The sequence below is a fragment of the Capra hircus genome, chromosome 11 (genome assembly GCF_001704415.2).
Source record: "Capra hircus breed San Clemente chromosome 11, ASM170441v1, whole genome shotgun sequence".
NCBI lineage: Eukaryota > Metazoa > Chordata > Mammalia > Artiodactyla > Bovidae > Capra > Capra hircus.
The window spans coordinates 11,216,631-11,244,067 of NC_030818.1; the positions used below are offsets into that span (position 1 = coordinate 11,216,631).

At 55.4% G+C, this 27,437-nt stretch overlaps 1 protein-coding gene across 6 annotated transcripts in view; it reads left to right on the forward strand.

Moving 5' to 3' along the window:
• RAB11FIP5 (RAB11 family interacting protein 5) overlaps positions 1–25,956 on the forward strand; it is a 44,963-nt gene extending 19,007 nt beyond the window's left edge. The window contains exons 2-7 of one of the 6 annotated variants that reach the window (XM_018055043.1): positions 8,391–8,827; positions 8,923–9,622; positions 17,812–19,812; positions 23,319–23,508; positions 23,796–23,939; positions 24,116–25,956. In XM_018055043.1, coding sequence (XP_017910532.1) covers positions 8,391–8,827; positions 8,923–9,622; positions 17,812–19,812; positions 23,319–23,508; positions 23,796–23,939; positions 24,116–24,235 — 3,592 coding nt within the window. In that variant the 3' untranslated portion in view covers positions 24,236–25,956. Of the gene's footprint in view, positions 1–8,390; positions 8,828–8,922; positions 9,623–17,811; positions 19,813–23,318; positions 23,509–23,795 lie in introns of all 6 variants that reach the window. The other 5 variants (XM_018055045.1, XM_018055046.1, XM_018055044.1 and 2 more) reach the window with 5 other exon arrangements.

Here is a 27,437-nt window from a genome sequence, read left to right on the forward strand (position 1 = left end):
CACCTCCACTAGCTTTGTTCGTAGTGATGCTTTCTAAGGACCACTTGACTTCACATTCCAAAACGTCTGGCTCTAGATTAGTGATCACATCATCATGATTATCTTGGTCGTGAAGATCTTTTTTGTACAGTTCTTCCGTGTATTCTTGCCACCTCTTCTTAATATCTTCTGCTTCTGTTAGGTGCAGACCATTTCTGTCCTTTATCGAGCCCATCTTTGCATGAAATGTTCCCTTGGTATCTCTAATTTTCTTGAAGAGATTTCTAGTCTTTCCCAATCTGTTGTTTTCCTCTATTTCTTTGCATTGATCGCTGAAGAAGGCTTTCTTATCTCTTCTTGCTATTCTTTGGAACTCTGCATTCAGATGCTTATATCTTTCCTTTTCTCCTTTGCTTTTTGCCTCTCTTCTTTTCACAGCTTTGTAAGGCCTCCCCAGACAGCCATTTTGCTTTTTTGCATTTCTTTTCCATGGTGATGGTCTTGATCCCTGTCTCCTGTACAATGTCACGAACTTCATTCCATAGTTCATCAGGCGCTCTATCTATCAGATCTAGGCCCTTAAATCTGTTTCTCACTTCCACTGTATAATCATAAGGGATTTGATTTAAGTCACACCTGAATGGTCTAGCGGTTTTCCCTACTTTCCTCAATTTGAGTCTGAATTTGGCAATAAAGAGTTCATGATCTGGTGGTCTGGTATTCGCATCTCTTGAAGAATTTTCCGCAGTTTGTTGTGATCCACCTGGTCAAAGGCTTTAGTGTAGTCAATGAAGCAGAAGTAGATGTTTTTCTGGAATTCTCTTGCTTTTTCTATGATCTAACAGATTTTGACAACTTGATCTTTGGTTCCTATGCCTTTTCTAAATCCAATTTGTACATCTAGATGTTCTTGGTTTACATACTGTTGAAGCCTAGCTTCAACAGGATTTTGAGCATTACCTTGCTAGCATGTGAAATGAGAGCAATTGTGTGGTGGTTTGAACATTCTTTGACATTGCCCTTCTTTGAGATTGGAGTGAGAATTGACCTTTTCCAGTCCTGTGACCATTGCTGAGTTTTCCAAGTTTGCTGACATATTGAGTGGAGCGCTTTAACAGCATCATCTTTTAGGATTTGAAGTAGCTCAGCTGAAATTCCATCACCTCCAGTAGCTTTGTTTGTAGTATTGCTTCCTAAGGCCCACTTGACCTCATACTCCCCTGTCTGGCTCCTGGTGAGTGACCACACCATTGTGGTTATATAGGTCATTAAGACCTTTTTTGTACAGTTCTTCTGTGTATTCTTGCCACCTCTTCTTAATCTCTTCTGCTTCTGTTAGGTCCTTGCCATTTCTACCCTTTTTTGTACCCATCTTTGCATGAAATGTTCCCTTGGTAGCTCTCATTTTCTTGAAGAGATCTCTAGTCTTTCCCATTCTGTTGTTTTACTCTGTGGGATACATGCATGCACATGTATGTACACACACACACACCCTGTTGTCAGGTGGTGTTAGTATGCTGAAGAAATAGAACAGAGTTAAGGAGCAGTTGTAGTTGGGGTACTCAGGGAAGACTGAGGAAGTTCAGACAAATGGGGACCTGTTGTGAGTGAGTCAGTGAAAATCTGGGCCTGTGTCTCAGGCAGAGGGAAAAGCAAGAGCAGTGGCCTGGAGGTGGGAACACAGTGAAGACCAGTGTGGGATGAGATATACAGAGGATCAGAGGAGCCGGGACCCGAAGGATGAGTCCTTTCTGCCGTGCTGAGGAGCAGTGTGTGATGCACTCCAAGTTCAACCTACATGCTGCAGGAAGCGTGGATGGCAGGGAGGCAGGTGCGCAGGGAACTGTGATAATCAGCAGCGGGTTGTGGTAGACTGCGCTATAGGCTGCCAGTGGGGAGAGGGGTTGAAATCTGGATGTAGTTGGTCAACAGAGTTCAAAATTTAGATGTGGGTATGACGGGGAAAAAGAGGCAAGGATGGTTCCTGGTTTGGGATTTGAAATAAATGAGGAGTGGATGCTTGGGAAGGGGTACCATTATTTGGGTCATAAGCTGAACTCTGGACTGATAGTGTTACTGAACTGAACTCAGGTCTGCCTGCCTGACAGGCAGCAGAGCCAGTCTCCTGACACTGGGTAGTGGTGAAGTAAAGAACAGTGTTTGTCTTCAGGGTGGCAAGTAAGGTGAACAGGCAGCTTGTGCTCAAAGGCCTGAACTCTCCGTTGGCTTTCAGGCAGAGGTTTGTAAAGACTGTGTTAGGAGCTAGCTCGTGGACCTTCCGGTCGGTCGGTGGTGAGGTAACAGGATGTTGTGTGGGGAGCCTCAGTCGTTAGCTGTCTGGTTCCAAGCAGTCTGGGCCTGCTTGCTTGTTGTGGTCAATAAGTAGTCGCCACCCTCTGCCAGGTGGCGGAAGGGCCTTAGCTCCTGCAGAGCACCTCGAAGACAGGCATCAGGCTCCTGGAGGCCCCCCTGACGTCCTGTGGCTCCACTCTTCTAATCATTAACTGCTTGAGTCTGCTCTGTGGAACTCAGGGAAGGTCTAGGATACTGAAGCCTTTTTTTCCCTACAAGCAAGAAACAGGACACGGAGGGGCTTTTGTGTCCTGGAAGGCCCCACAGAGTCCTCCTTGGCTTCAGTTTCCCTTTTTCTGTGGAACTCCGCAATCCTGGGGAGACAGGGGTGGGACAAGGAAAGGAAGAAAGTTTTGGATCAAGAGATAAATCATAAGAGAGAACTAGAACATGAGGACACCTAACTCCAAGTCCATATTCTTAACCTTCAGTGGGCAGCGCTTGTCATCAAGCTGAATGCACACGTTGGGCCTCTGGACATCCTGAGAGGACAGAGCTGGAAAAGGTCGGCAGGGGGACTTGGTTTCAGTGAGAACTGGAGACAAGTCAGGTGTGCCTGGCCCTGTGGCTGTCAAGGACCCCACTGCCCTCGGGGATCCTGAGAAGCCAACCAGGCCCTTACATGTGTGTGTTTGACATCTGCCCTGGGTCTGCTTTCCCGCAGTGGTGGCTTTTCCAGTTTTGCTATCTGGGAGCTGTCAGCCCAGTTCTGTTTACTGAGAAACAGGTGAAGAGCTGGGTATGGTAGGCCTGGGAGCCCCGCTCATAGGAATAGCTAGGCCAGAATCTTGGTAACAGGTGAGGCAACTACCACCCTCCTTCATCCTGCCTCTGTCCTCTGCGCCCCCGCAGAGGGTGGGGAGGGGTCCAGCAGGGTAGGAGGCTGAGGGCTGAATCCTAAGTTCATACTTGGCCTGCTGAATTTTGTCACACAGAGGGAGGCTGAGGGGGAGGTATGGTGACTGAGCAAGGGCCGTTGTAGAGGTTTCCTGTGGTTCTGCGTCTCCTCCTGCTACCCCCTCCCCCGCCATCCCTGAAGTCTGAATGCTCATGGCTGCGAGAGGAGGCTGGGCTGCTCTCAGCCATGGTTTTAATGGTCTGGGGACAGGACAAAACCCCGTGGTTCCCTTAGTGACCTTTCAGGGCTCCATCCTCCTGGGATTGTGCCAACCCTTTGAAGGGGGTTCTGGTCTCCATATCCCACCTCCATTTCTCTTTGGACCTTTTCCAGCTTCTGTCCTCTCAGGATGTCCAGCTTAATGAGAAAGGCTGCTCCTGGAAGGGTAAGAATGTGGACTGGGAGTTAGGCAGCTTCATGTTCAAGGACTGACTGTATCACTTAATAGCTGTTTGATCTTGGACAAGTCACAAACCTTTTTGTAACTTGGTTTCCTCATCCACAGAATGGGGATGGTGGATCTCATCTCCTGGACTGTGTGGGTAACAAAGGAGATATAGAGTTCAGCACACACTGAGCATGCGCTAAGTCTCGCTCTGCGGAGTCCTGCCTCTCAGGTGTGGTCCACAGGCCAGCAGCACCAGCATCCCCTGGAAGCTGGGAAGAGATGGAGCCTCTCTCGGGTCCATTTGCGCCCATTGCATCAGAATCTGCATTTTAACTAGACTCAGTGGTCCTTTTGTATTAATACTTGAGAAGCTCTGTTGTATGTCTCTCCTGAAGAGCAGCGTCTATAGTGGTGCATACCTCTTGAAAGTGAAGTGAAAGTGAAAGTCGCTCAGTCGTGTCCGACTCTTTGCAGCCCCATGGTCTGTAGCCCACCAGGCTCCTCTGTCCATGATATTCTCCAGGCAAGCGTACTGGAGTGGGTAGTCACTTCCTTCTCCAGGGGCTTCCCAATCCAGGGGTCAGATCCGGGTCTTCTGCGTTGCGGGTGCGTTCTTCGCTGTCTGAGCCACCAGGGAAGCCCCATACCTCTTACATGCGAGGCGTTTTCTCTTCCTATTTTTTTCCTGATGGAGCCTGTCTTGGCTGCGATCATACCTAGGATAAGTCCCAGATAATGATCATTGTCAAAACCCTTGTTTCCCGAGCACTTGCTGTCCAGGCTTGGAAAGTTTAGGTGCTGGATGGTGCAAGAGTTGAGGTGGGTGCCACATAGGGGGAACAGTTAGGTTCCTGCAGGGAAGAATGTGCAGATGGGTGTTTTACATGCCACAGGGGCCAGGGAATCCAGGCTTTGAGGGCTGAGCGGGTGTCAGGGAAGTTGTATTGGGTCAGAATCACTGTCCTTCCTCCTGAGCTAGTGAGTCCCATTTTAGAAGTTGCTTTGTGGAACAGAGGCCTTGTTCATTTTGAAACTCTTTATTCACAGAAAGCACTTAATGATGCCTGCCCCTCCCCCATGTCTGTATTCCTTCAGTAACTTGTCCCCAGCGGGGTGGGGGAGGTGGGGGAGGGATGAGCATGTCTAGGGTCAGTTCTCTCAGAAGAAGCAGGTTCAGTGGACTTTGAAAGGGAAGCCTTGGCTGGTCAGGGGAGAGACGTGGGTTTCTTCTGGGTATCAATTGAGTGTTCCTTTTTAAAAATTTATTTATTTGGTTGCTCCAGGTCTTCGTTGTAGCGCTTGGGATCTTCAGCTGTGGTGTGTGGGATCTAGTGCCCTGGCCAGGGGGATCGGCCCTGGGCCCCTGTGTTGGGAGTAGTAGTCTTAGCCACTGGCCCACCAGGAAAGTCCCCCAGTTGAGAGTCGTTGATGAGGCGCCCAGGCGGAGGGAGAGTTGGTCTCCGATCCGTGAAGCACGTAGAGTAGGCAGGGGGCCAGGCAGGGGTCTGGTGAATTCCGTCACCCGAGGACGGGCTCCCTTCAACCTTAAATCACAGAATTTCCAGGCCTGTTGCTGCCTGCTGCTTCTTAGTCGCTCAGTCGTGTCTGACTCTTTGTGGCACCGTGAACTGTAGCCTGCCCGGCTCCTCTGTCTATCAGGTTTTTCAGGCAAGAATACTGAAGTGGGCTGCCATTCCCTTCTCCAGGGTCATCTTCGTGACCCAGGGATTGAACTCACATCTCATGCATCGCAGGCAGATTCTTTACCCACTGAGCCAATGGGGAATATTTTTTAGGCCTGGCCTTACTAATTTAGTGGGTTTTAGGTTGTATCTTGGTATGAGTAGGTATAAAGAAACCCTACCCTGATATGTGCAGGTTAGGGTACTGCAGCAGCAGAGCTCTGAAGATAAAATCTGTCTTGTGAGCCAATATCTGGGTGTGTGCTCAGGCCGTGGTCAAATCCTGATTGGTTTCTGCCAGATCTCAGCCATGGATGAGAGTGACAGGGCTTCGTCCAAGAGAGGTTGGCTTGTGCCCTTGCCATTGTGCTCAGCCTGTGTGGGTCACACTCCTGGGAGAAGGCCTGCTCCAAGTACCCGGCAGGGTCCGACCAGTCCTGCCCATGACCTGTAGGGAGACAGATGGTGACAGTGACTGAGGATCCATGGGCGGGTCCCAGCCATCCTCACTCTGCTCTGGATGGGGAGGGTGACAGCCAGAAAATGGCAAAGAAAGCCTTCTTTTCCCTGCTGTCTCCCTGAAAAGCAGGTGCAGAGGAAGCACCCAGATTCCCTCGGGAAGAGCAGGAGCAGCAAAAGTGACCTTATGGGCCGGAGGTTGGGAAAGGCGGGGACAAGGATCCTTTGGGCCAAGGACCCGAGCCCCAGGCTGGGCTGGCGACACATCCTCTGTGACTGAGGGGTTGGACGGAGAGGCGAGGAGCCCGTCTATCCCAAGCAGCTGAGGGCGTAAGAAAAGATGGGGCTTTCTTTCATCTCTTTCCGATTACAATGGTAATATATGGCCCTAATAAAAAATTCACACAGGACAAAAATAGACAGTAGGAAGTGATAGTGCCCTGCAGCCTCGCCCCCAGAGATAACCACTGTTAATGCCATGGGGTGTGGAGCGTGACTGCTAGGCTCAGGGCCTCTGACCTCAGCCCCGGAGATGGACGTCTGTGCTCGCTGATTCCTGTCACTTGGGGCTTGGTGGCTTTGTGGCTGGAGTCCGTGTATTAATACTTCTCATTGCCCCACCTCCCAGAATCTTTTTGTACTAAATGAGGTCTAGTCCAGCTTTGAGCAAGTTGACTTGCCCTTGGATGACTTAAAGGGTCAGGCCCAGGGTGGATGTTGGGTTAAGAAGGCCGGGGGGTGAGGATATTGATGCCCGCTGGTTTGTCTTTCTAGTAAATGTCTCCTCATGCCCCCAGACCCATCCTCGCACACATCCCATCAGTCTGTCTCTTAGCTCTCTTCTCTGTTCCTCGTCTTTCCTCCCCCATCTTTCTTCCCTGCCCCTGCTCATCTTGAGAGTACAGAAACACACACCCCCCCGCTCTGAGCACGGCCCTCTGCCCTCCTTGCTTGTGCTATGTCCTGAGCCAGCCTTCCCAGGGGGTGGTCTCTCAGGTTTGGGAGGGAAAACCAACAGCCAGGGCTCACTTTACTTGGGCTTCCCAGTGGTCACCAAGAAGAGGCCAGGTGCAGAGCCCGTGATGGGCACCCAAGAGGTTAGTCATGATGGATGCTTCCAAAGGGATCCAACTGGAAACGCCCCTGGGTAGACTTTTTTTTTTTCTAAGTTACAAGGTTTAAACCCACCAGTACCACCAGTTCCTTGCAGTGACTTAATCTGGACATTTGGACGTATAGGGGCTTTCATACAGAAGATCTCCCACCCCTTTATGTCCACGAGAAGCTCAGGGAGCTTGTGCTGTGGGGTGAGCAGATGTTAGGTGGGAGATGACCACCACAGCAGGGACTGAGGCGTGTGTGGTGGGGTTCGTGTGTAGTGTTTGTGTGTGATATGGGGGGTATGTGTGTGTGCTGTGTGTATACTCTGAGGGTCTTTGAGCCCTTCGGTGACCAATGTGACCACCTCCACTGGACTTCATTATGGAATAAAACTTGACTGGCTGGGTCTAGAATTCTGGGGCGTTTTCCCCTCAGAAGTGCAGAGGCATGGCTCCATAAGGTGTCCCGTGCTGCCAGTGAGGAGCTGATGCTGCTCTGACTTGTGACTGTGTTACGTGGGCCTGGCTCCCCTCTGCGGAAGCCTCTAGTCTCCTTTGCATGCCTGGGGCTCTGAAGCCTCGGTGGCCCCGTCCCCAGGTCTGTCTGTGTTCACCGTGCTGAGTGCCGGCGCTCTTGGTCTTCAGGAGAGCGTCCTTGCGTTATTCCTTTCGTGGCTTCTTGCTCACGTTCTCGCTGTGCTCACTGTGTCTGCTTTTTTTAATTAAAAGAGTTTATTTTTAGAGTAGTTTTAGGTTTACAGAAGAGCGAGTGGAAAGTGCACAGAGCTCCCGTGTATGCCCCCTCCCTGCTCCTGCTGTAGTATCCTCTGTTATTAACATCTGTGTTAACATTAGTGTGGTACATTTATGATTGATGAGCCAGGAGCAGTACATTATTGTTAATTTCAGTCTCCTTCCTGGCTGCTTGTTCTTGGCTGAGCTGCCTCACCGTGGAGCTTTGACCTCCTGATCTGTAAAATCCCAGGCCTGTTGTGAGCAGTGCATGGAGGGGAGATGAGAACCACCGCCCTCCCCATCCCTTTGTAACACATGGTGGGTGCTTGCAGATGAGGAGGGCTCTTTCCTTCCCTGGGCCTGTTGCTTAAGGCCTCTTTATGGCATCGTGCCTGCTTCTCCGTCTTGTAGAGGTGTACCTGGCAGGGCTTTGGGTGAGTAAGTGAGGCCGTGAGGAGGGGTGGGGTGGCGGTGTGTGGGTGTGTGTGTGTGCGCGTGTGCGTGCGTGCGTGTGTGTGTGTGCGTGCCTGCACTAGCATTCCTGGCCCTGGGCTTCGGGGAGAGCTGTTCTTTCCAGGACTCACTGGTGGCTCACAGCAGAGCTTTGGCTACGAGTCAGAGGAGATGATGTGGACGGGGAAATGCGGGTACTTGTGTCTGTACCTGGGGCCTGGAGTCGTGAGGGTTCCTCCCAGGCCTGTGGGAGCCTTTAGCGGGGGCTGTCATGACCCTCAGGGCAGGGAGGGGCTCTGGGGGCCCCTGCGACTGGAGCCCTGACACCCCCTTCTTTCTCACAGGTGGTACAAGCTGCGCTCAAAGGCGGGCAAGAAGGAGAAGGAGCGTGGGGAGATCCAGGTGACCATCCAGTTCACGCGCAACAACCTCAGCGCCAGCATGTTCGACCTGTCTGTGAAGGACAAGCCGCGGTCCCCCTTCAGTAAGATCAAGGACAAGATGAAGGGCAAGAAGAAGTTTGACCTGGAGTCTGCCTCTGCCATCCTCCCCAGCAGCGCCCTGGAGGACCCCGAGCTGGGCAGCCTGGGCAAGATGGGCAAAGCCAAAGGCTTCTTCCTCCGCAACAAGCTGCGGAAGTCCTCGCTGACCCAGTCCAACACCTCGCTGGGCTCAGACAGCACTCTGTCCTCGGCCAGCGGCAGCCTGGCCTACCAGGGCCCCGGCGCCGAGCTCCTCACCCGCTCGCCCAGCCGCAGCAGCTGGCTGTCCTCGGAAGGGGGTGAGCGAGGGCAGCGGAGGGCGGGCTGTCCCCTCGGCTGTAGGGAAGGCCGGGGTGGGAGCAGGCGTCTCACCCCACGTGTGCTTCCTTTCCAGGCCGGGACTCTGCACCGTCCCCCAAGTTGCTCAAACACAAACGGACCTACAGTGACGAGGCCAGCCAGATGCGGGCGGCGCCTCCCCGGGCCCTTCTTGACCTTCAGGGCCACCTCGATGGGGCCTCGCGCTCCTCTCTGTGTGTCAACGGGAGCCACATATACAACGAGGAGCCCTCGGCGCCCCCACGGCACCGCAGTTCCATCTCGGGCCCGTTTCCACCCTCCAGCTCCCTGCACGCTGGCTCTTCCCGGCCCTCCGAGGAGGGGCCGCGGTCTGCAGACGACTCCTCGGCCCGAGGCGGCCACCGCCCCAGCAGCTCTGAGGCGGTGCCTGGACAGGAGGAGCTGAGCTCACAGGCTAGAGTGTTGGCCGTGGGGTCCTGCCGCTCTGGAGAGGAGGAGGGGGCCCGGCCCTCAGAGGGGAGGCCGGTGCAGGTCGCCACCCCCATGGTGGCCTCCTCTGAGGCTGCGGTGGAGAAGGAGGGAGCCCGGAAGGAGGAGCGGAAGCCCCGGATGGGCCTTTTCCACCATCACCACCAGGGGCTGAGTCGGAGCGAGATGGGGCGCCGAGGCTCTCTGGGGGAGAAGGGGGGCCCCACTCTGGGAGCCTCCCCCCACCACTCGTCCAGTGGGGAGGAAAAGGCCAAAAGTAGCTGGTTTGGCTTGAGAGAAGCCAAGGAACCATCCCAGAAACCCAGGTACGTCCTTGGCAAGACCAGCTTTGGTCCCCAGGAAAGATGCTGGGGTGTCTGCAGTGAACCCCGGGGCAGGGAGGATGGAGCAGCTGGGGCCCTGGGGCAGGCTGCTGGGGCTCTGGCTTTGCATGGTTGAGCGGGGGAACCCTATCTCCCTAAGCCAAAGCTTGTTGTCTACACGTGAACACAGGTGAGTTGAAGGGCAGGGCGCTCTGGGGGTCCTGTGGGCCTCACTTCCTGAGTTGGCACAACTATTCCCTGAGGAGGAGGAGGAAGGGAACAAAAGCAGGAAAGGCCATTTGTAGGGATTCTTTGCTTCCCAACCTCTGCCTCTTGCCTGCTGGCCTCGCTTTGCCAGATAGAGAGGTGGGGACTGAGGACTCACTTGAGGCTTCCCCACCCTGTCTGACGGAGAAGGCAGTGGCACCCCACTCCAGTACTCTAGCCTGGAAAATCCCATGGACAGAGGAGCCTGGAAGGCTGCAGTCCATGGGGTCACTGAGGGTCGGACACGACTGAGCAACTTCACTTTCACTTTTCACTTTCATGCGTTGGAGAAGGAAATGGCAACCCACTCCAGTGTTCCTGCCTGGAGAATCCCAGGGGGAGCCTAGTGGGCTGCCGTCTATGGGGTCGCCCAGAGTCGGACACGACTGAAGTGACTTAGCAGCAGCAGCAGCAGCACCCTGTCTGAACCTAGATGACCCCCCACCAGCTGTCCCAGCTGGCTCTCTGCTCTCTTCTCTCTGAGAGACGGGAGTCGAGTAATGGATGTGCCCACTCCTCCCCCATATACTCGCCCCTGGTTGCTCCCAGGACCTGGCCAGAGGCTGTGGGCAGCTCCCCTGAAGTCTGACCTATTCTGCATCTTTGGAGACTCTTGGGGCCCTGGCCCCCTCTGGTGTCTCTTGGTCTTGGGGTAGGGCGTGTGCTGATGGTAGCTGCTCTATTAATATCCTGAGTCCCACCCAGGAGAAGAATGCAGTCCTTCAGCCTAGGCCCGGGACAGAGCCCCTAGCCCCCACCTTAGGCCTTTGGCCTCCTCCTAAGTTGGAGCCGGTGGAGGTTGCCACGTTGTCCAGCAGGGCTCAGGAAGGGGCTCTGGGCTTCGACCAAGAGCAGGTATCCCGCCCTCCCAAGGGCTGGGAGTCAGTCAGCCCTGGACATGTGCCTCTGTGACAACCTCACCCAGTGTGGCAAGGGCGGTTGTCACTGTTCTCTCAGCAAGCCCACCCATCCCCATCAGTGGATATGGCCAGAGGTGGAGGGGGAGGATGGGGCACAGTGGTAAAGGGCTAAAAGGTAGGGTGGAGAGAAAGGCCCTAAGCCCCTTCCCCAGCAGGGAGGCGTGGACTTCTGAAGTCTCGGTTCTTCTCTTTCCCTGTGAAATTCTGAGTATGCTCAGGGGAGCAGGGAGAGAGATGCAGGGCCTTTTAGCTTAGAGCCCTGACCGTCTCGCAGCTCTCCGTACAGGCTTGGGGATGAGTATGTGGGGGGATCAGTCTCTGGGTGATGTTTCTCCTACTTAGGAGCAGCTTCTGTCCCTGCTGCCCAGCCCTACTCACTGGAGCCCGGGGAACTGCTGGCTGCCTGCTGCCTAGGGGAAGGAACGGTGGGCCTTTCTCAGATGCCCAGGCTGAGCCAGTGGCCCTGTGGCCACTAGGAGATTGTAGGTAGTGTGGTGGAGGGAGGGGCACAGACCGCGGGCCAGTGCTGCCGTCCGTGGGGTGTCTCTGGGCCTTTTCCAGGCCAGGATGGATGAGGGGACGTGTCTCAGTAAGGCAGTTTTTAGGTGTGTGCCGGGCCTGGGGCTCAGAGCTCTGCAAGCCGTGACTGAGTGCTGTGGGGGCTGTCCTTGGGCTGCTTACTGTATTCCTTCAGTTGCCCCATGTCTTCTGATGGCTTTTCAGAGGCAAGAGAAGTTGGATGACTGACAAACATAAGGAGGCTGAGGTTTTTGTCCTTCTAGACTTGAATTCCAAGTTCATCCTCTGCAGGTTGGAGGGTAGATGGGGCTTCCTACCCTCCCTGAGGCCTATTTGCTTGCAGTGGCTGCAGAGCAGGCTCTGCGGCCTGGTGTCCAGGCAGGGTGGGAGGGAACTGTTCTTGGAGTAGAGTGACCTGGACTTTGAGCCTTGTCAGTGTCACCCTGGCCCAGTGCCTCGGAGGTGGGGGGCTGGTCTGGGAGAAACCACCTTTGGTGTCTGCTCAGAGGGCTTGGGGCTTTTGAGCAGAGAGTAAGAGGTGAGCAGGAAGAACTTGTGGCAGGAAGCCGTAAGTTGGACACCTAGAACTGGAGTGACTGAATGTAGCTGCGAGACCCCCAGGGGGGCCTGTCTGCAGACCCAGAGGTTTGGGTACCTCTGCCCCAGGGCTACCTTTGAGGAGTGCTGGGCGTTCCTCACTAGGCAGGGCAGCGGCGCCCTCTAGTGCTCCCACATGGCACTGAGCCCCCGGGAGAGGCCCGCAGGCAGGATGTAGTGCTTGGCATGCAGAGAAAAGCTGTTGCTGTTGGAGAAGGAGCCAGAGTATGAGAGGCCAGGAAGGGGGTCCTCCCGCTCCTCCTGCCTTGCCCCTCGTCCGCCAGGTCCCGTGACTGCCACACTAGCCCCTACCAGCGTGTGTGTGTGTGTTGGGGGGAGTGGGTGGTTCAGATCTGGGCCGTTGGAGTAGGCCCTGCTTACCAGCCCTGCTGTGGGCCAGTCACCCTGGGCTGCAGCACAGGCAACTTTAGTGTGTGTTTTAGGACCATCATGACCGTGCATGTAAAACCCACCAGTGCCAAAACAGGTGGTTTCTGTCTCTGTCCCTTTCTGATCCTCTTAGGGTGACCTCTTAGGGCACCTCAGGCTCCTGTCCCTCCCTTCACACTAACCATGGATCTTTGTGCTCAGTAGCAGATCAGGTGTTATATAAAAACATTTCTTTTTTAAATTGAGAGCACTCATGGTCCAGCCCAGAGGCATATGTATTGTGGTGGTCTTTAGCAGTCTCTGCATCAGCCCCAGCCTCTCACCAGGTGTGAGCAGCGAGATCTCGATGAACCTGGAGTGTGCGCTGGCTGCTGAGAGAACTCGGGGTCTCAGGGGCATCCTTAGTGGTGTAAACCCGTGACTCTGGCGTGTGCTAGTGACTTAGAGGTAATGAGGCTCTAAGTCCTGTTTATGCCTGTTTTCCTGGCATAGTCCCCTTTACTATATTAAAACTATTCTGGTTTGGAAGATAGCTCTTACGATCTCCCTACGTGGCAGCATACAGGCACCCCTTCCGCCCCCATCCCCACCCACCCGCCCGGTCACCTCACTGCCCAGATGAAGGGAGAGGGTGTCTTGTTACATTTCCTGAACATTAGGGTACCTGTTAGACAGATGCCAGGAGATGGAGTCGTGGGGGGTGCTGGCTGAAGGCATGTTGGCTGGGGTGGGAATGCCTGAAAGGTTGGCTTTGGCCTTTTCAGGGAGTGTCTGGGGGAGAGCCTTTGTAGATCTCCATGCTCCTTACAAATAGCTGTGAAAAGAAGAGAAGTGAAAGGCAAAGGAGAAAAGGAAATATATAAGCATCTGAATGCAGAGTTCCAGAGAATAGCAAGGAGAGATAAGAAAGCCTTCCTCAGCGATCAGTGCAAAGGAATAGAGGAAAACAACAGAATGGGAAAGACTAGAGATCTCTTCAAGAAAATTAAAGATACCAAGGCAAGATTTCATGCAAAGATGGGCTCGATAAAGGACAGAAATGGTATGCACCTAACAGAAGCAGAAGATATAAGAAGAGGTGGCAAGAATACACAGAAGAACCGTACAAAAAAGATCTTTACAACCAAGATAATCACGATGGTGTGATCACTCACCTAAAGCCAGACATCCTGGAATGTGAAGTCAAGTGGAAAAGGTCAGTTTTCATTCCAATCCCAAAGAAAGGCAATGCCAAAGAATGCTCAAACTACTGCACAATTGCACTCATCTCACACGCTAGTAAAGTAATGCTCAAAATTCTCCAAGCCAGGCTTCAGCAATACGTGAACCGTGAACTTCCAGATGTTCAAGGTGGTTTTAGAAAAGGCAGAGGAACCAGAGATCAAATTGCCAACATCCACTGGATCATGGAAAAATCAAGAGAGTTCCAGAAAAACATCTATTTCTGCTTTATTGACTATGCCAAAGCCTTTGACTGTGTGGATCACAAGAAACTGTGGAAAAGTCTGAAAGAGATGGGAATACCAGACCACCTGACCTGCCTTTTGAGAAACCTATATGCAGGTCAGGAAGCAACAGTTAGAACTGGACATGGAACAACAGACTGGTTCCAAATAGGAAAAGGAGTATGTCAAGGCTGTATACCGTCACCTTGCTTGTTTAACTTCTATGCAGAGTACATCATGAGAAACGCTGGGCTGGAAGAAGCACAAGCTGGAATCAAGATTGCCGGGAGAAATATCAGTAACCTCAGATATGCAGATGACACCACCCTGATGGCAGAAAGTGAAGAGGAACTAAAAAGCCTCTTGATGAAAGTGAAAGAAGAGAGTGAAAAAGTTGGCTTAAAGCTCAACATTCAGAAAATTAAGATCATGTCATCCGGTTCCATCATTTCATGGCAAATAGATGGGGAAACAGTGTCAGACTTTCTTTTTCTGGGCTCCAAAGTCACTGCAGATGGTGATTGCAGCCATGAAATTAAAAGATGCTTACTCCTTGGAAGGAAAGTTATGACCAACCTAGATAGCATATTCAAAAGCAGAGATATTACTTTGCCAACAAAGGTCTGTCTAGTCAAGGCTATGGTTTTTCCATTAGTCATGTATGGATGTGAGAGTTAGACTGTGAAGAAGGCTGAGCGCCACAGAATTGATGCTTTTGAACTGTGGTGTTGGAGAAGACTCTTGAGAGTCCCTTGGATTGCAAGGAGATCCAGCCAGTCCATTCTAAAGGAGATTAGTCCTGGGTGTTCTTTGGAAGGACTGATGCTTAAGTTGATACTCCAGTACTTTGGCCACCTCATGCGAAGAGTTAGCTCATTGGAAAAGACTCTGATGCTGGGAGGGATTGGGGGCAGGAGGAGAAGGGGACGACTGAGGATGAGATGGCTGGATGGCATCACCGACTCGATGGACATGAATTTGAGTGAACTCCAGGAGATGATGATGGACAGGGAGGCCTGGTGTGCTGCGATTCATGGGGTCGCAAAGAGTTGGACACGACTGAGCAACTGAACTGAACTTAACTGATGCCCCTGGGACCAGTGCATGGAGATAACAAGGACACACGGCTCGTCTCAGTCTAAGGAAGAGCTGTCCACCAGTGCAGCCTGGCCCCTAGCTACAGGGGTGTCCTCCTCGTGCTGTAGGGGATCACCCAGCGACAGTTGTGTTTAAGAAGAGGGGGCCTGTCAGAGTGAGCAGACGATTGCTGTGTTAAGTGGTGGGTTCATGCGATTGCTGTAAGGTTCCTGAAGCAACACTAAGGCCCTGAAGTTTTACTCTCTCACACCGGATGGGCAGAGACCCTTGGACTTGTGATTTCTTTCCCTAGCTTTTGGTCCTGGAAGAGAAGATGAGTCAGGGTGTGTTGAAGCCTCAATGCTTGGTGGGGATTGGGAGGAACAGGGCAGCAGTGTGCGGGGCTGGCACAGTGGGCCCTGTTCTCAGAGCATACCCTGCGAAGACAGCCCCACACGGCAATGCGTTTCTGATCTGTGTCAGGTGCAGTGGTAGGGAGGGGAGTTTTTTTTTGTTTTTGCCCCGGCTGCGCAACTTGGGGGATGTTAGTTCCCTGACTAGACATTGAACCTGGGCCCTCCGCAGCCAAAGTATGGAGTCCTAACCACTGGACCGCAAAGGAATTCCTGGGAGGGGCCTTTGTAGCTGGTGTGGAGCTGGGGGGTGCACGGGGGCAGGGAGGGCGGATGAAGCGGTGGAGTGCTGGCTCTGGGGCGGCTGCTAGCTAGGCTTTGTACCTGGAGCTCCGTCCTCTAGGGAAGGCCATTTGCGGGTGCCATACCAACGGGTTCGTGTGCCCCTCTGGGGAGCCAGTGGAGGGAGGGTTGCCAGCCGAGCCTGTGGCTCCCAGCCCTTCCCCTGCCCTCTCCTGCCCTGTGGCTCTGACAGTCCGCCAGATTGCTGCAAGACCGTACGGGTGAGTGGGGCCAGGCCGGGGCTGAGGGCTGTGGGGTTAAGCTTGGGGCTGTTTAATGTTTGATGGACCTGCTTCTGCCAGACTCCTCTGTCCACTTGCCATCAAGGGCACTGGGAAGAGCTGGCTCCGCTTCGCTCAGCCCTGCTTCTGGGGCCGAGCCCCACCAGCAGGGTTGGCGCTCCGATGGTGGGGTGGACTGGACCACATGGTGGTGGGGCTCTGCTCTTCTGGCCCCTGAGGCAGATGTTTCTGGAGGAAAGGAGAAAGGAACTCTGGGCCCAGGGTCCTCCCTCGCTCAGTGTCTTCACCGTGTCTTCACCGTAGAAGCAGAGCTGTTCTGGAAAGCCCTGGTGAGGTGGGAGAAGGCAGACTTTATACGCCCCGCCCCCCACTCTTTCTTCCCCGCCTGCGGAAGTTATTACAGGGCAAAAACAGGCTCAGAAGAGTCTCTGGAAGCTGGATTCTTAAGAGAAGCCCAGGGGTTGGGGTCTGACTGTGTCCCGCCTTTGAGACTAGGCCGATAGACTCCAGCCTGTCTGGGAAGCCCTCCTGTGACTCCTTCCCATCACCTGCCCCTGGTGTCTGCAGACGAGCGGCCCGGCCTCCGCCCAGCCCCCTGGGACCTCCTCTGACTGGGCCCTGGCTCCCCGGAAGCGTCCTGACTCCAGACTCCTGGGCCTCTTTCTGTAGGCGCCTCTCCTACCCCTGCCCTCCTTCCTCATGGGCTGACTGTTGAAGCCTGGCCTCTGCCACCTCAGAGTTCACCCCCAGTGTTTCCCCATGAGAAGGAGCTGCTTGAATGGAGAAGACGGATGTATAGGAGTTCTTCGGGATGTTTCCATCTGGGCTGGCAGGGATCGAGGAATTGGGGGTCTTAGGGCTTGTGGGAATGGAAGATGGCACTCGAGATAGCAGCCGAGGCCAATGAGGTCTGGGTCTGACAGGTGGGCTGAGCTGCAAAGCATTGTCAGACTGCTGAAAATGAAGGTGTCTGGCCCCCCCTTTTTCCCTGTGCTATCGTTCTGGCCTTCTGTCTGTGTCCCGGGGGTGTCCCAGAGAAGCCAAAAGCTCTCATTTTAGAGTCTGTCCTTTCCCATTCCCCTCAAGTCAGCTGCGTGCCACAGATAAGGCATAGGTGCAGGGTGTGCTCCACACAGGGAGAGCCCAGAGGGGGCACCTGAAGGCCAGCACGTGTCTTGGTTAATGGAAGTGTATCATCAGGGAGTGGATTTCCCAGGGGAGCCAGGGATCTGTGTGGGGGACCCCAGGAGGCCCCTGGTGACATCTAGAGTTGCTCTTGCTGCCACATTCCAGCCTTGGTCTCCCCCGCGGGGTCACTTCCAAGCCTGGCCCGCCGGTGTCCTCGGTGAGAGGCTGCCTGCCGGGTGCCGGGCCAGGTGGACGCCTGGCAGCAGACATCCTCAGCAGTGTCTCATCCTCTTTGGCTGGTTATGGTACTCCTCCCAAAAGCGAGAAGGCCACAACAGAAGGTTCTGTCTGGTTGATACCGTGTCGCATCTGATAACAGCCCCATCGTCACCTTCCATTTCCGCCTGGGCTCAGGAGGACCCAGGCTGTTTCAGGGGTCAGGAGGTCAGGCACCAGCTGGGTTCTGTTAGTCCTGACTTCGCCCAGCCACATACCTGTGCCTGGCTTTTCTCTGGTCTGTCTACCCTGTCCCAACCAGCCGGTGCTTTCTTTTCTCAGTCCATAAAGAGATGTAAAGTGCTCTCCAGGTGGTTCTTCAGATGGCAGTCTGGCATTGAGTAGCTGTCAGCAGGGGCTCGTAGTTGGGACGCCGCCTGTAAAATGGGAGTGCTGCTCCTCGGGTCGGTGTGAGGGTCAGATGAGCTCTGTCCAGCATCCTCGTCCTGGGGGTGCTGCCTCATCATGTACGTGCCGGGGGCTTCCCTCTGTCCCCGGCCCCGCGTCCCTGAGCCCAGCCCGCGTAGCACTGGCACCTCTTCCCCAGGCGGGTGGGGGGCAGGCCGTGGGGCTCAGCAGGGGCCTCTCCAGTCTCGGCATTAACCAGGAGGCTCACGATTTTGTCTCCCCCCACAGCCTGGACGTGTCTCCTCAGGTAGAATCTGGCCTGGCTGCTCTTCCTCACCACCACCCCTGCTCCCCCTGCACTCCGGCCCCCCCCACTGCTCCCCTGCTAAGCACTAACCTTGGTGCAGCCACCTCCCCCGCTGCTGCTGCTGCTGCCGCTGCCGCCGCCATCCCCGAAGCCACCCCATCTGGATTCTCGGGTCTCACCAACCCGTTCCTCACCTCCCTGCAGAGCAACCCTTTCTTCGAGGAGCTCATAGCCGACATAGCACTAAACTCTCCTTCACCTGCTCCCTCTCTCCCCAGTGCCTCGAGGGCCAACCCCACCCCCCTGGCCTCCCCTGGGAAAGCCCCGCCTGAGTGGGACGACACCTTCAACATCTTTGCTGCCAGCAGGCTGCGTCCAGAGGCCAGGAATGAGATCCTGGCCCCACCAGGAGCCGGGCTGGAGGCGACTGGGCTGCAAGACCCAGGCCTCAGGGCCATGACAATGAAGGCAGCTGAGCCCCAGGGGGACCCTGAGGGAGGAGAAGGAGGTGGGAGCAGCGTGTGGCTGGAGCCCAGAGTTCCTCTGGACTTGGGACTGGACTGTCCGAGCACGAGTGTGGCTGACCCAGGGCCCCTCGGGTCAGAAGGGGCCTGTCTGCCCCCCGCGTCAGCCCAGCTGCACCCGGGAGCCTCAGCCTCCGGAGCAGACAGGGAGTTGCCGGCCCCAGGAGGGGAAGCAGGGCAGAGTCCGGCAGACAGCGCGACGTCTCTGTTTAGCTCCCCAGAAGTGATCAGCGTGTGGGAGAGGCTGCCTGACCCAGACAGCGCCCCTGAGGCCCACCAGGACGAGGAGACCTGCCAAGGTGGAAGCCAGCTCTTTCGTGAGCTCGATACAGTGGATGATTCCTGGCCATGGGATGTGGTCACTGTTTCTCCTGCGGCGGAGACTGCCTCACCGGTCCTGCAGGGAGGGTCATCTGATGAGCTGCCTCCTCCTCCCCAGATGCAGCTACGGTCACCAGAACCTGTGAGCCCCCAGAGGAGCGGGGGGCTGCCCCCTCCGGAGCCAGACTCAGAGTCCAAGCCTGAGTGGGAGTTGGACCAGGGGCTGCAGCCCCAGACACCACCTCCCAAGCCACCGCGTCTCTTCACCCCCTCAGATTCCCAGGAGAAGGAGGCGGCGGCAGCGGAGGAAGAGAAGAAGGCAGAGGCGGTGGAGGAGGAGGAGGAGGCGGTAGGGGGGCTGAGTCGCAGGGGGTCAGAGACGGGAGAAGAAGATGTCATCCCAAGTGCACCTGTCGGTGGTCCCCAGGAGGCCGAGCAGGAGGAGGAGGCCCAGAAACCTGAGCTGGAATCTGACAGCCATTCCTCTGGAGCCGCCCTGGGTGGGCCAGGCCCAGAAGCTCTAGCAGAGGATGCCAGCCCTCCCGTGGCATCTGGGCCCTGCCTCTCTGTGCCCGCCAGCTGGCCTCAGGGCCCTGCCCCCTCACCCCATTACTCAAAGAGCTTGGCTCTTCAGAGTCAGCAGATGTGGGGGACTCCAAAGAGAGAAGACCCTGAGGCCCAGTGCCAGGACCCAGTAGGAGAGGGGCCTGGGTTCCCGTCAGGCAGCCGCCGACAGGCTGACTTATGGCTCTCAGGGGAGGATGCCTTGAACCCCTTCACGTCTCAGGGGAGCCAGGATCCCCCCAGCCTCCCATCCACATCCCCTCCAGGGTCCAGGGAATCTTCCATCCGCTCTGGTCCAGAAGAGCTGCCCACCCCGCCAGAACCTGCCTTGCCACCACCCCCTCTCCTGCCCGGGGCCAGCCACCACCACGGGGGCCCTAGCCCTCCGTGTTCTCCCCTGCCTGGAGCCTGGACCTTGACCTCTTCCTCCCCAGCCCCCGGGGAGCCAGCCTCCCCCACTGGGAGCCCCTCCACCCCACCTGGGGAGGACCACGCTGCAGGCACCCCAGCCTCCCCGCTTGCGCTTCTGCCCTTGGAGACACGACCAGCTGAGGATCCACAGCCCAGTGCCAGGTGAGCGGCCACTGGAAAACGCTCTCCGGGGGGAAGGGAGGTGGAGGGCAGAGCGGCCCAAGGCCTGAGGTGCTCACATTCCCACCTGAGCCCCTTCGGGGGTGGTGAGGGGTTCCTTCACCCCAGAGCTCTGGAGACATGAGCCTTCCATGGTGCTGGCTCAGAGGCTGCTTCCCCTTGGGACCTTGGGCCAGCAGGTGCCCCCCCATAGGTCAGGAGTTGGGGGATGATGACGATGAGGTGAAGAGGGGAGGCATGGAGTGGGGAGAATGATACGGGCCAGCGGGGGAGCAGAGATGAGAGCTTAGGTTCCCAGCACAAGGGAGGCTGGGGCAGTTCAGCTTGTCAGATGGGGGCCGTGTCCTCCAAGGCAGGCCTGGGGGAGTAGGTTGTGAAGGCAGAGACTAGAGGGGAGGTCCTGATACTGGGATCAGAGAGGAGAGCCAAAATACCTTTAGAGGACAAAAGAAAATCTAAGATGCTCCCTGGGTATGACCCCCAGAAAAAAGGTTTGTTTTTTTCTGACTCCAGCAGGTGCCTCATTGGTTGGCATTTGTGCCTTGCACGGGGTGGTCCCAGTGTGCTTAGGACTGTGCTGAGAGGTCAGTGGATGCCTGTGAGGCTGTGGTCACTGTGGCATTGTTTGGGAGACTTAGGAGGCCGAGACCTCACCAGGTGCCTGGTGAGGGGTGACCAGAGCTGAGTCCTGCAGAGCTAGGTCACTGTGGGGAATGGTGTACGACTTAGCAGGGGCAGCAAAATTCAGAGGGAGTCTGGTGCTCTGGGAGAGCTGAGTGAAGAGGCAGGGGTGGGTAGCAGGGGGCACAGGCTCTCGCACTGGCCTCTGGAGGCCCCCAGCCCACCAGCTCATACCTTTGGTTATCCAAACGCACTGAGTGTCCACTGTGTGTCAGCCACTGAACAGAGGTGAAAGACACTACTCCTGCTGTATTCCCAAGGAGTTCCCAATCCAGACAGCAGACAAAAGTGAAACAGGGGAGGGAAGCCCCAGAGAGCCAGTGCTGATTTCTGAGAAGTGGGTGGGAAGGAGTCTGGGCTGCTCCGGCTGCTGTTCCGGGGAGAGGTGGTGATGCTGATCCCAGAGGTGGGAGAGAGGAGGTGATTACAGCTTCCCTGCTCTGATGACAGCACCCTCAGCTGGCGCTGCCACATTCCAGTACCACTTCTAATTATACTCACCACTTTCTGGAAGTTTTATTCTCTTCAGAGTTGACATCACGTCTGTACTTGGCACGTTCCTTACATCATGACATGGATGGGCCAAGTAAAGCTGTCCCCATTTCTCAGATGAGGAAATGAAGTCTGTGAGAGTTGAGGGGTCTGGGGTCCCTCAGACGTAGCGGACAAGCAGACCGAGGGCTCAGGACTCCAAGCCCCCGTTCAGGGTGTGTCTGCGCCCCACTTGCGTCCCTCCCCTCCTTTGGCACTGCCCCCTCAGTGGCCTGAGCGCTGCCTTTACATCCTGCTCCTCCTGTGAAGCCTCCATGGGCAGGACGGGCTGGATGTGTTCTCCCTACTGTCTGCCCCCGCCTGGGCTCTCTGCCTCTCCTCCTGGGTTGACAGCGAATCCGCAGCCCTGTCCTGAGTGCCAGCACTGGCTTCTCAGGGGCTGGCTGGGCCTCCCTCCAGTGTAGTCAGGGCCTTGGACTAAGCCGCTGTGCTTCTCCACACTGAACAGTCCACATCCTCTGTGAAGTAAATGAAGATTCTGAGAGGTGCCCTAGAGGCAGGTACGTTGATTTGGAGGCTAGTGCTTGCAGTTTGGGTACCTGTGACAGGTACCGGGTGCTGGGGGATCTCCGAGGAGAGTCACCCCAGTAAGCATGGGGGGGATCAGGAAGGTTTCCTGGAAGAAATGGACTTGCACAGCCTTGAAATATGAACCGGCGTTAGCAGGCCGACAGGCAGAGGGACAGTGTTCCAGACAGAGGAACAGCTTTTATAAGAACCTGAAGGTGACGGAGAGCATGTTTTCCTCTGGCTGGAGGGACAGACAGAGTAGGGGCTGGAGGACAGACCTGGGGCCCGGTTGTGGTGGAGATTGTGTTTTCTTACTTTGGTAGGGACTTCCCAGGTGGCTCAGTGGTAAAGAGTCTGCCTGCAATGCAGGACTGCAGAAGACTCGGGTCCAATCCCTGGGTTGGGTGATTCCCCTGGAGAAGGGCATGGGAACCCACTCCAGTATTCTTGCCTGGAGAATCCCATGGATACAGGAGCCTGGTGGGCTACAGTCCATGGTGTTGCAAAGAATCAGACATGACTGAAGCGACTTGGAACACACACACTTTGATAGGGAGCTGCCAGGGAGGGGAGACCATTATCCACAGCGGATAGGGGAGCGGTTGGAGGTGGTGGCTTGGGTGTAGCTGGAAAGTCTTACCCAGTGCTGGCTTGGAGGGGAGGGGATAGTGTGGGAGAAGGCAGCAGAGCTTGATGTTTGTCAAGGTTGAAGCGGAAGGAGGGCGTTCAGAGGGCTTCCTAGGTTTCTGATTGGAGCCATAAGAAGCTAATGGTGCCTGATACTCTCTGCCAGGGAGCACCGGAAAGGGCAGTCAGGCTGGAGGCGAGTGTGGACCCTGAAGGAGCCAGTCTGCAGCTGTCTACGTAGGTCTAGAGCTCAGGGGTGCAGTCTGGGCTGCAGATGGAGAGTAGGGGTTGGGGCGGGAACCGAGAGGCAGACCCTCAGCTGAGACTGGGAAGGATGTCAGGTGTCCGGAAGCCAGACAGAGGTTTTGGGTTTCCAGCCAGGGAGAAGGAGCAGCCCAAAGGAAAAGTGAGCGGTGCCAGGGGAGGACCACAGAGAGGTCAGTGAGGTGAGAGCTGAGGGGTCGGTGGCCTCATCAGGAACGCTTGTGACCGGCGGTGAGGGCTGCTGTCCTAATGGGTTGAGGAGTCAACGAAAGAAAGGTGGGAACTTACGGAGAGAATGCAGTCCACATACTCTGGAGAGGCTCGTGAGAAGGAAGAGGAGGTGGAGATGACTGAGGGGGATGGCTAGATGAAGACAAGCTCAGACAAGCTCGAGGGAGTGTTTCTCAGGCCTGTGTAAATGCTGCTAGCAAGCAACCAGTAGAGTGAGGTAGGCCAGTGACCCAGCACCACAGGTTTGCCTGGGCTTTCCGGTTCTAGCACTAAAAGACCTGCCTGCTGGGAATCCCCCGTCCTGGGAAAATTAAGAAACTGGGAGGATAGATCATCACCCTGGAGAAAAGTTACAATAGAGAAGAGGAGGGAGGGAGGGAGTTGTGGGCGTGGGGGTTCTGGGATTAAAGACTGGGATTAGGTCCAGAGAAGTTTGTAGCACGCCTGGGCTGTCTCCGTGAAGAGGGAGGGGTCTGAGGGAGGGAGGGGGCAGGTGGGGGCAGGCGGAGAGCAGGGCAAGGGGCCGCCAGGTGGTGAGCCCTGCTGGCCCCACGGAGAAGGTGGCCGCTGCTCCCTCGTGCCGCTCGTCCTCCCTGTAACGCGTCTCCCGTCTGTCTTCACAGTCCCCACCCTGTGAGGCCCCTCAGCACTGCCCCAGTGGAGGGGAGCCCTGACCGGAAGCAGTCCCGCTCCAGTCTGAGCACAGCCCTGAGCAGCGGATTGGAGAAGCTCAAGACAGTCACCTCTGGCAGCATTCAGCCTGTGGCTCCAGCCCCCCAGGTTGGCCAGACTGCGGATGCCAAGAGGCTGAAGGTGAGGTCCAGCAGGGTGCCAGTGGTTTCAGACCAGGCGTGTGGTACTCTGAAGAGATGCCAGGCGTCTCGAGGTTTGGGGGCGGGGAAGGCATGCCAGGCAGGCTGGAGCAAGAAGCAGGCCTGGCCCCTGGCCCCACTTGGCCAGAGCCTTGAAGCCAGTTAGGCTGTCCCTGGCATTGGGGACAGAGGCAGCTCCTAGGGCCGGGGTTGGGAAATGGGGCTGTGTGGGGCGGGGGCAGGTGGGCCCAAGGCTGTTCTGCCCACACTCCCTCCGTCTGGCCTCAGGACTCGGATGTGCTGGACCAGTCAGCCAAATACTACCACCTGACCCACGACGAGCTCATTGGCCTGCTCCTGCAGCGGGAGCGGGAGCTGAGCCAGAGGGACGAGCATGTGCAGGAGCTAGAGAGCTACATCGACAGGCTGCTGGTGCGGATCATGGAGAGCTCTCCCACGCTGCTGCAGATCCCCCCCGCTCCCCCCAAGTAGCCCCCTTCATCCCCATTCCCGGAGGGTTGGCGCAGACCTGCTATCCCACAGGGCCACTCCCTCCCTCCCTCCCGCTGAACTAAGTCCCACCCTGTTCCCCCTGTCTCCTCCCTCAGCTGGGGCTGCTGGAAAGGGGGCCGTGTGGACTCCCATTGGCACCGTCAAGTACTGTGGACAACCTGTGTGTCTTTGGGAGCTCTGGGTCTTTCCCACCTGCCTGTTTTCATACCCCTTAGCTATGGGGGCTCCAGAGAATTGGAACAAAGAATTTAACCCTCAAGATGAAACCAGGGTGAGCTCCAATTTGATGTGGTACCTGGGACATGCTTTATTACCCCTATTTCTTCCACAGCTAAACCCTTGTCCTCTCCACCTCCCTCCGCCTCTGGAGGGCTCCTAGTATTACTGGGGCTGTGGCAGGGACCAAGCTGCCCAGATGGCTGTGAGTTGTGGGCAACCAGGGTGCCTACTCTTCAGCTTCACACCCATACCCCCGGGAGCAGGGAGCCTCGTGGTCTGGTCTTTCTCTGCCATGTCCGAGTCTGCTTGTTTCATGAGCGAGTGCAGCGTGGATGGAGGGAGAAGACGGAGGCCACTCCCCGCCCTCCTCTTCTGACTTTTGCTCGGAGTGAGTGTCACGTGTGAATGTGTGGAGAGCTGGGGCCAGAGTTGGGAGAGCGCCTCCTCACTCACCTCTGGGCTTTGGGTTGCTTATGTTTGGGGATCAAGCCTCCAGCTCTCTTCTCGTTGCCTGTCTAGATACCAAAACCCTGCTAGTACAGGGTTTGAACTTTTGGAAACCAATTAAAATGTGCCTTTTGTGGGTGGGGTCAAAAGCCTCTGGATGTAGACCTCTCCCCCTAATTGGTGTTCCCCTTTCCTCCTGTTGAGCACATGGGGTTGGATCTCTTGGGAGCCTGGGAGTGGGGAATGAGGGTAGGGCAGTGCTGCTGCATGCTCTGCCCCTTCCAGTAGAGTTTATTCCAGCTAAGAGTCTGGCCAAGCTGCTGCTGCTCGCTCAGCCTCCCTGCCATCTCCACTTCCCCAGCTGAGGAGGGTCTTAGGATAAAAACCACATTCTGGAAGTGGGAGGCCCCACCTTGCCTATACTTAGGAAAAAGCCTTTCTTGCCCTCCCATTCATCCACTAGCTGCTGACCAGCCTGTCCCTTCTGCCCCATGTCCTTGCCTGGCTTTGCTGCAGTGCACTTTGAAACAAAGTGTCTACCCTTGACACAGCCTCTGGTTTGCTTGTGGTAAACATGACAGGCTTCCCCAAGGCATCTGCAGGGAAATCTTTGGTGGCTGGGGCCACTCTGCCTTAGGAAACACTGTGGGGTGAGGAGGTGCTGAAGGGGGATACTTCTGGCCCGCTGAAAATGTGAGAGCTCCTCTGTGGCCACCTCTTCTTCATGAGACAGCTTGTGGGGTCACTTGGAAAGCCACGGGAAGGGATGTGCTATCTGGGTGACGTTTTCCTTCCTCCAGGATGAAGCAGAGGAGCCCCGCACACAGGGGAAAGCCCCTGTCATGCCATCTACCTTAAGAATCACTCATCAAAGCTGAAGAGTGTCCATGGGTGCTCAAGACTGTGGTCATGTTTTGAGGGGGTCACTGAAGGTGTCACTTCAGGAGGAGGGGGATTATTCCTCCACTGGATGTTCCTCTGGGCACTGTTCAGTCCTAGGCCTGACCCTGGTCTTCCGCTCACCCTTGGTTGTGGGCTTCCAAAATGCCCAGGGCAGAGGTCTCTTTAAGAGTTTTGGGTTGAAGCCCAGGGTTCTTGTGGCTGTTTATGCTCCTGGCCATAACGTGGAGGAGAGCTGCAGGTGAAGTGGGCAGGGAGCAGGCACAGTACTGCTTTGCTGTTTGTCTTCCTAGTTGTAACGCCTGTTTATAAAGAGCTTGTTCTTCATGTTTTGAGCACTTTATGATGAATAAAAAATTAACATACTGTAGGTGGCTCTGTTGTGTTACTGTTGATAGGCATATGAAGGAGGCTTCTTCAGGAAGAAAGCAGCCTTTAATCAAGATGATGAGGTTCTCGGATAATACTGTCCTTGCCCTGACCTCAGGGGCAGCAACACAGTGTTGCCCAGTGGGCTGGGCTAAGCCTTTTCTCATTCCCAGGTTACCCATACTTGTTGCGTAATGTGGGAAATACAGAGGGATTTCAGGACTTGGTTCCTACTCTCAAGCCACTTAGTCTAGTAGGGAAAGATGAGATACAGATCCAAGATACAAATGGTTCTTCATGGCCAGCTAGACTCTCCACAGCTAGGAAAAGTCTGTTTCTTGTGGTTTAACATGGATGAGGAACTGACTGCTACAGATCATGCAGTGTCCAGAGGCATGATGCAACCCTGAACTTCACTATAAGCCTGAGGAGACTCAAAGCTGGTCAGCGGAGAGGAAGTTCCTAAGGTCAAAACCAAACATTTCTACTGCCCTCTTGGGCAAAACAGGCAGCTCTCCCTCTGTCCTTCCCATAGTCCTCCCCCGAGTCTGGCTCACTGACCAGGTAATTCAGCTGGGAGTCTGCTAGTCTATTCTGCATGAGTGTGTCTATTATCCCTGCTGGTGCCTTGCTCTACAGTTGGTGGTACTCTTGCTTAAGGGAAAGTCCTGGTACCTGATGGTGGTTAAGCATGTCTGAAACTCCCCTTCCCCATCCCAGTTCTCTTCTTGCCCTGGAATTGGACCCAGAAGAGATCTTCTGTTGGCCAGAGGAAGAGAAGGCTGTCAGGACTCTTAAGCCCCTGCTGTTTTAACTCTTACAGCAACAGGATATTTGAGTCTCTGCTTGAGCCCTCAGCACTGAGGACTTAGCAATGAATCCCAAAGTCACAACTCCTGCCCTGTGGACCTCACAGAAGAAAAGGCAGATACTCAAAACCATGCTGCTGCTGCTAAGTTGCTTTAGTCATGTCTCTGATATATGAAAAAGAAGGCACTTAACCTCTATGATATTCTCTCCCTAAAACCCATAACTCTCTAACCGTTAAACACTGCTGCTGCTGCTGCTAAGTCACGGCAGTCGTGTCCGACTCTGTGCGACCCCATAGATGGCAGCCCACCAGGCTCCCCCGTCCCTGGGATTCTCCAGGCAAGAACACTTGAGTGGGTTGCCATTTCCTTTTCCAGTGCATGAAAGTGAAAAGTGAAAGTGAAGTCGCTCAGTCATGTCCGACTCTTAGCGGTGGACTGCAGCCCACCAGGCTCCTCCATCCATGGAATTTTCCAGGCAAGAGTACTGGAGTGGGGTGCCATTGCCTTCTCCGACTCAAAACCATAAATATAAATGTAACGGCTGCGAAAGGAAAGTGCTGGCTGATAGGAACATGTAAGATTTTGCCCAAGCAGGGCGAGGACCGGGAAACGCAATATTTAGGCTGAAGCCAGAGAGAGCCTGCATTAGGCGAAGACCAAAAGTTAATAT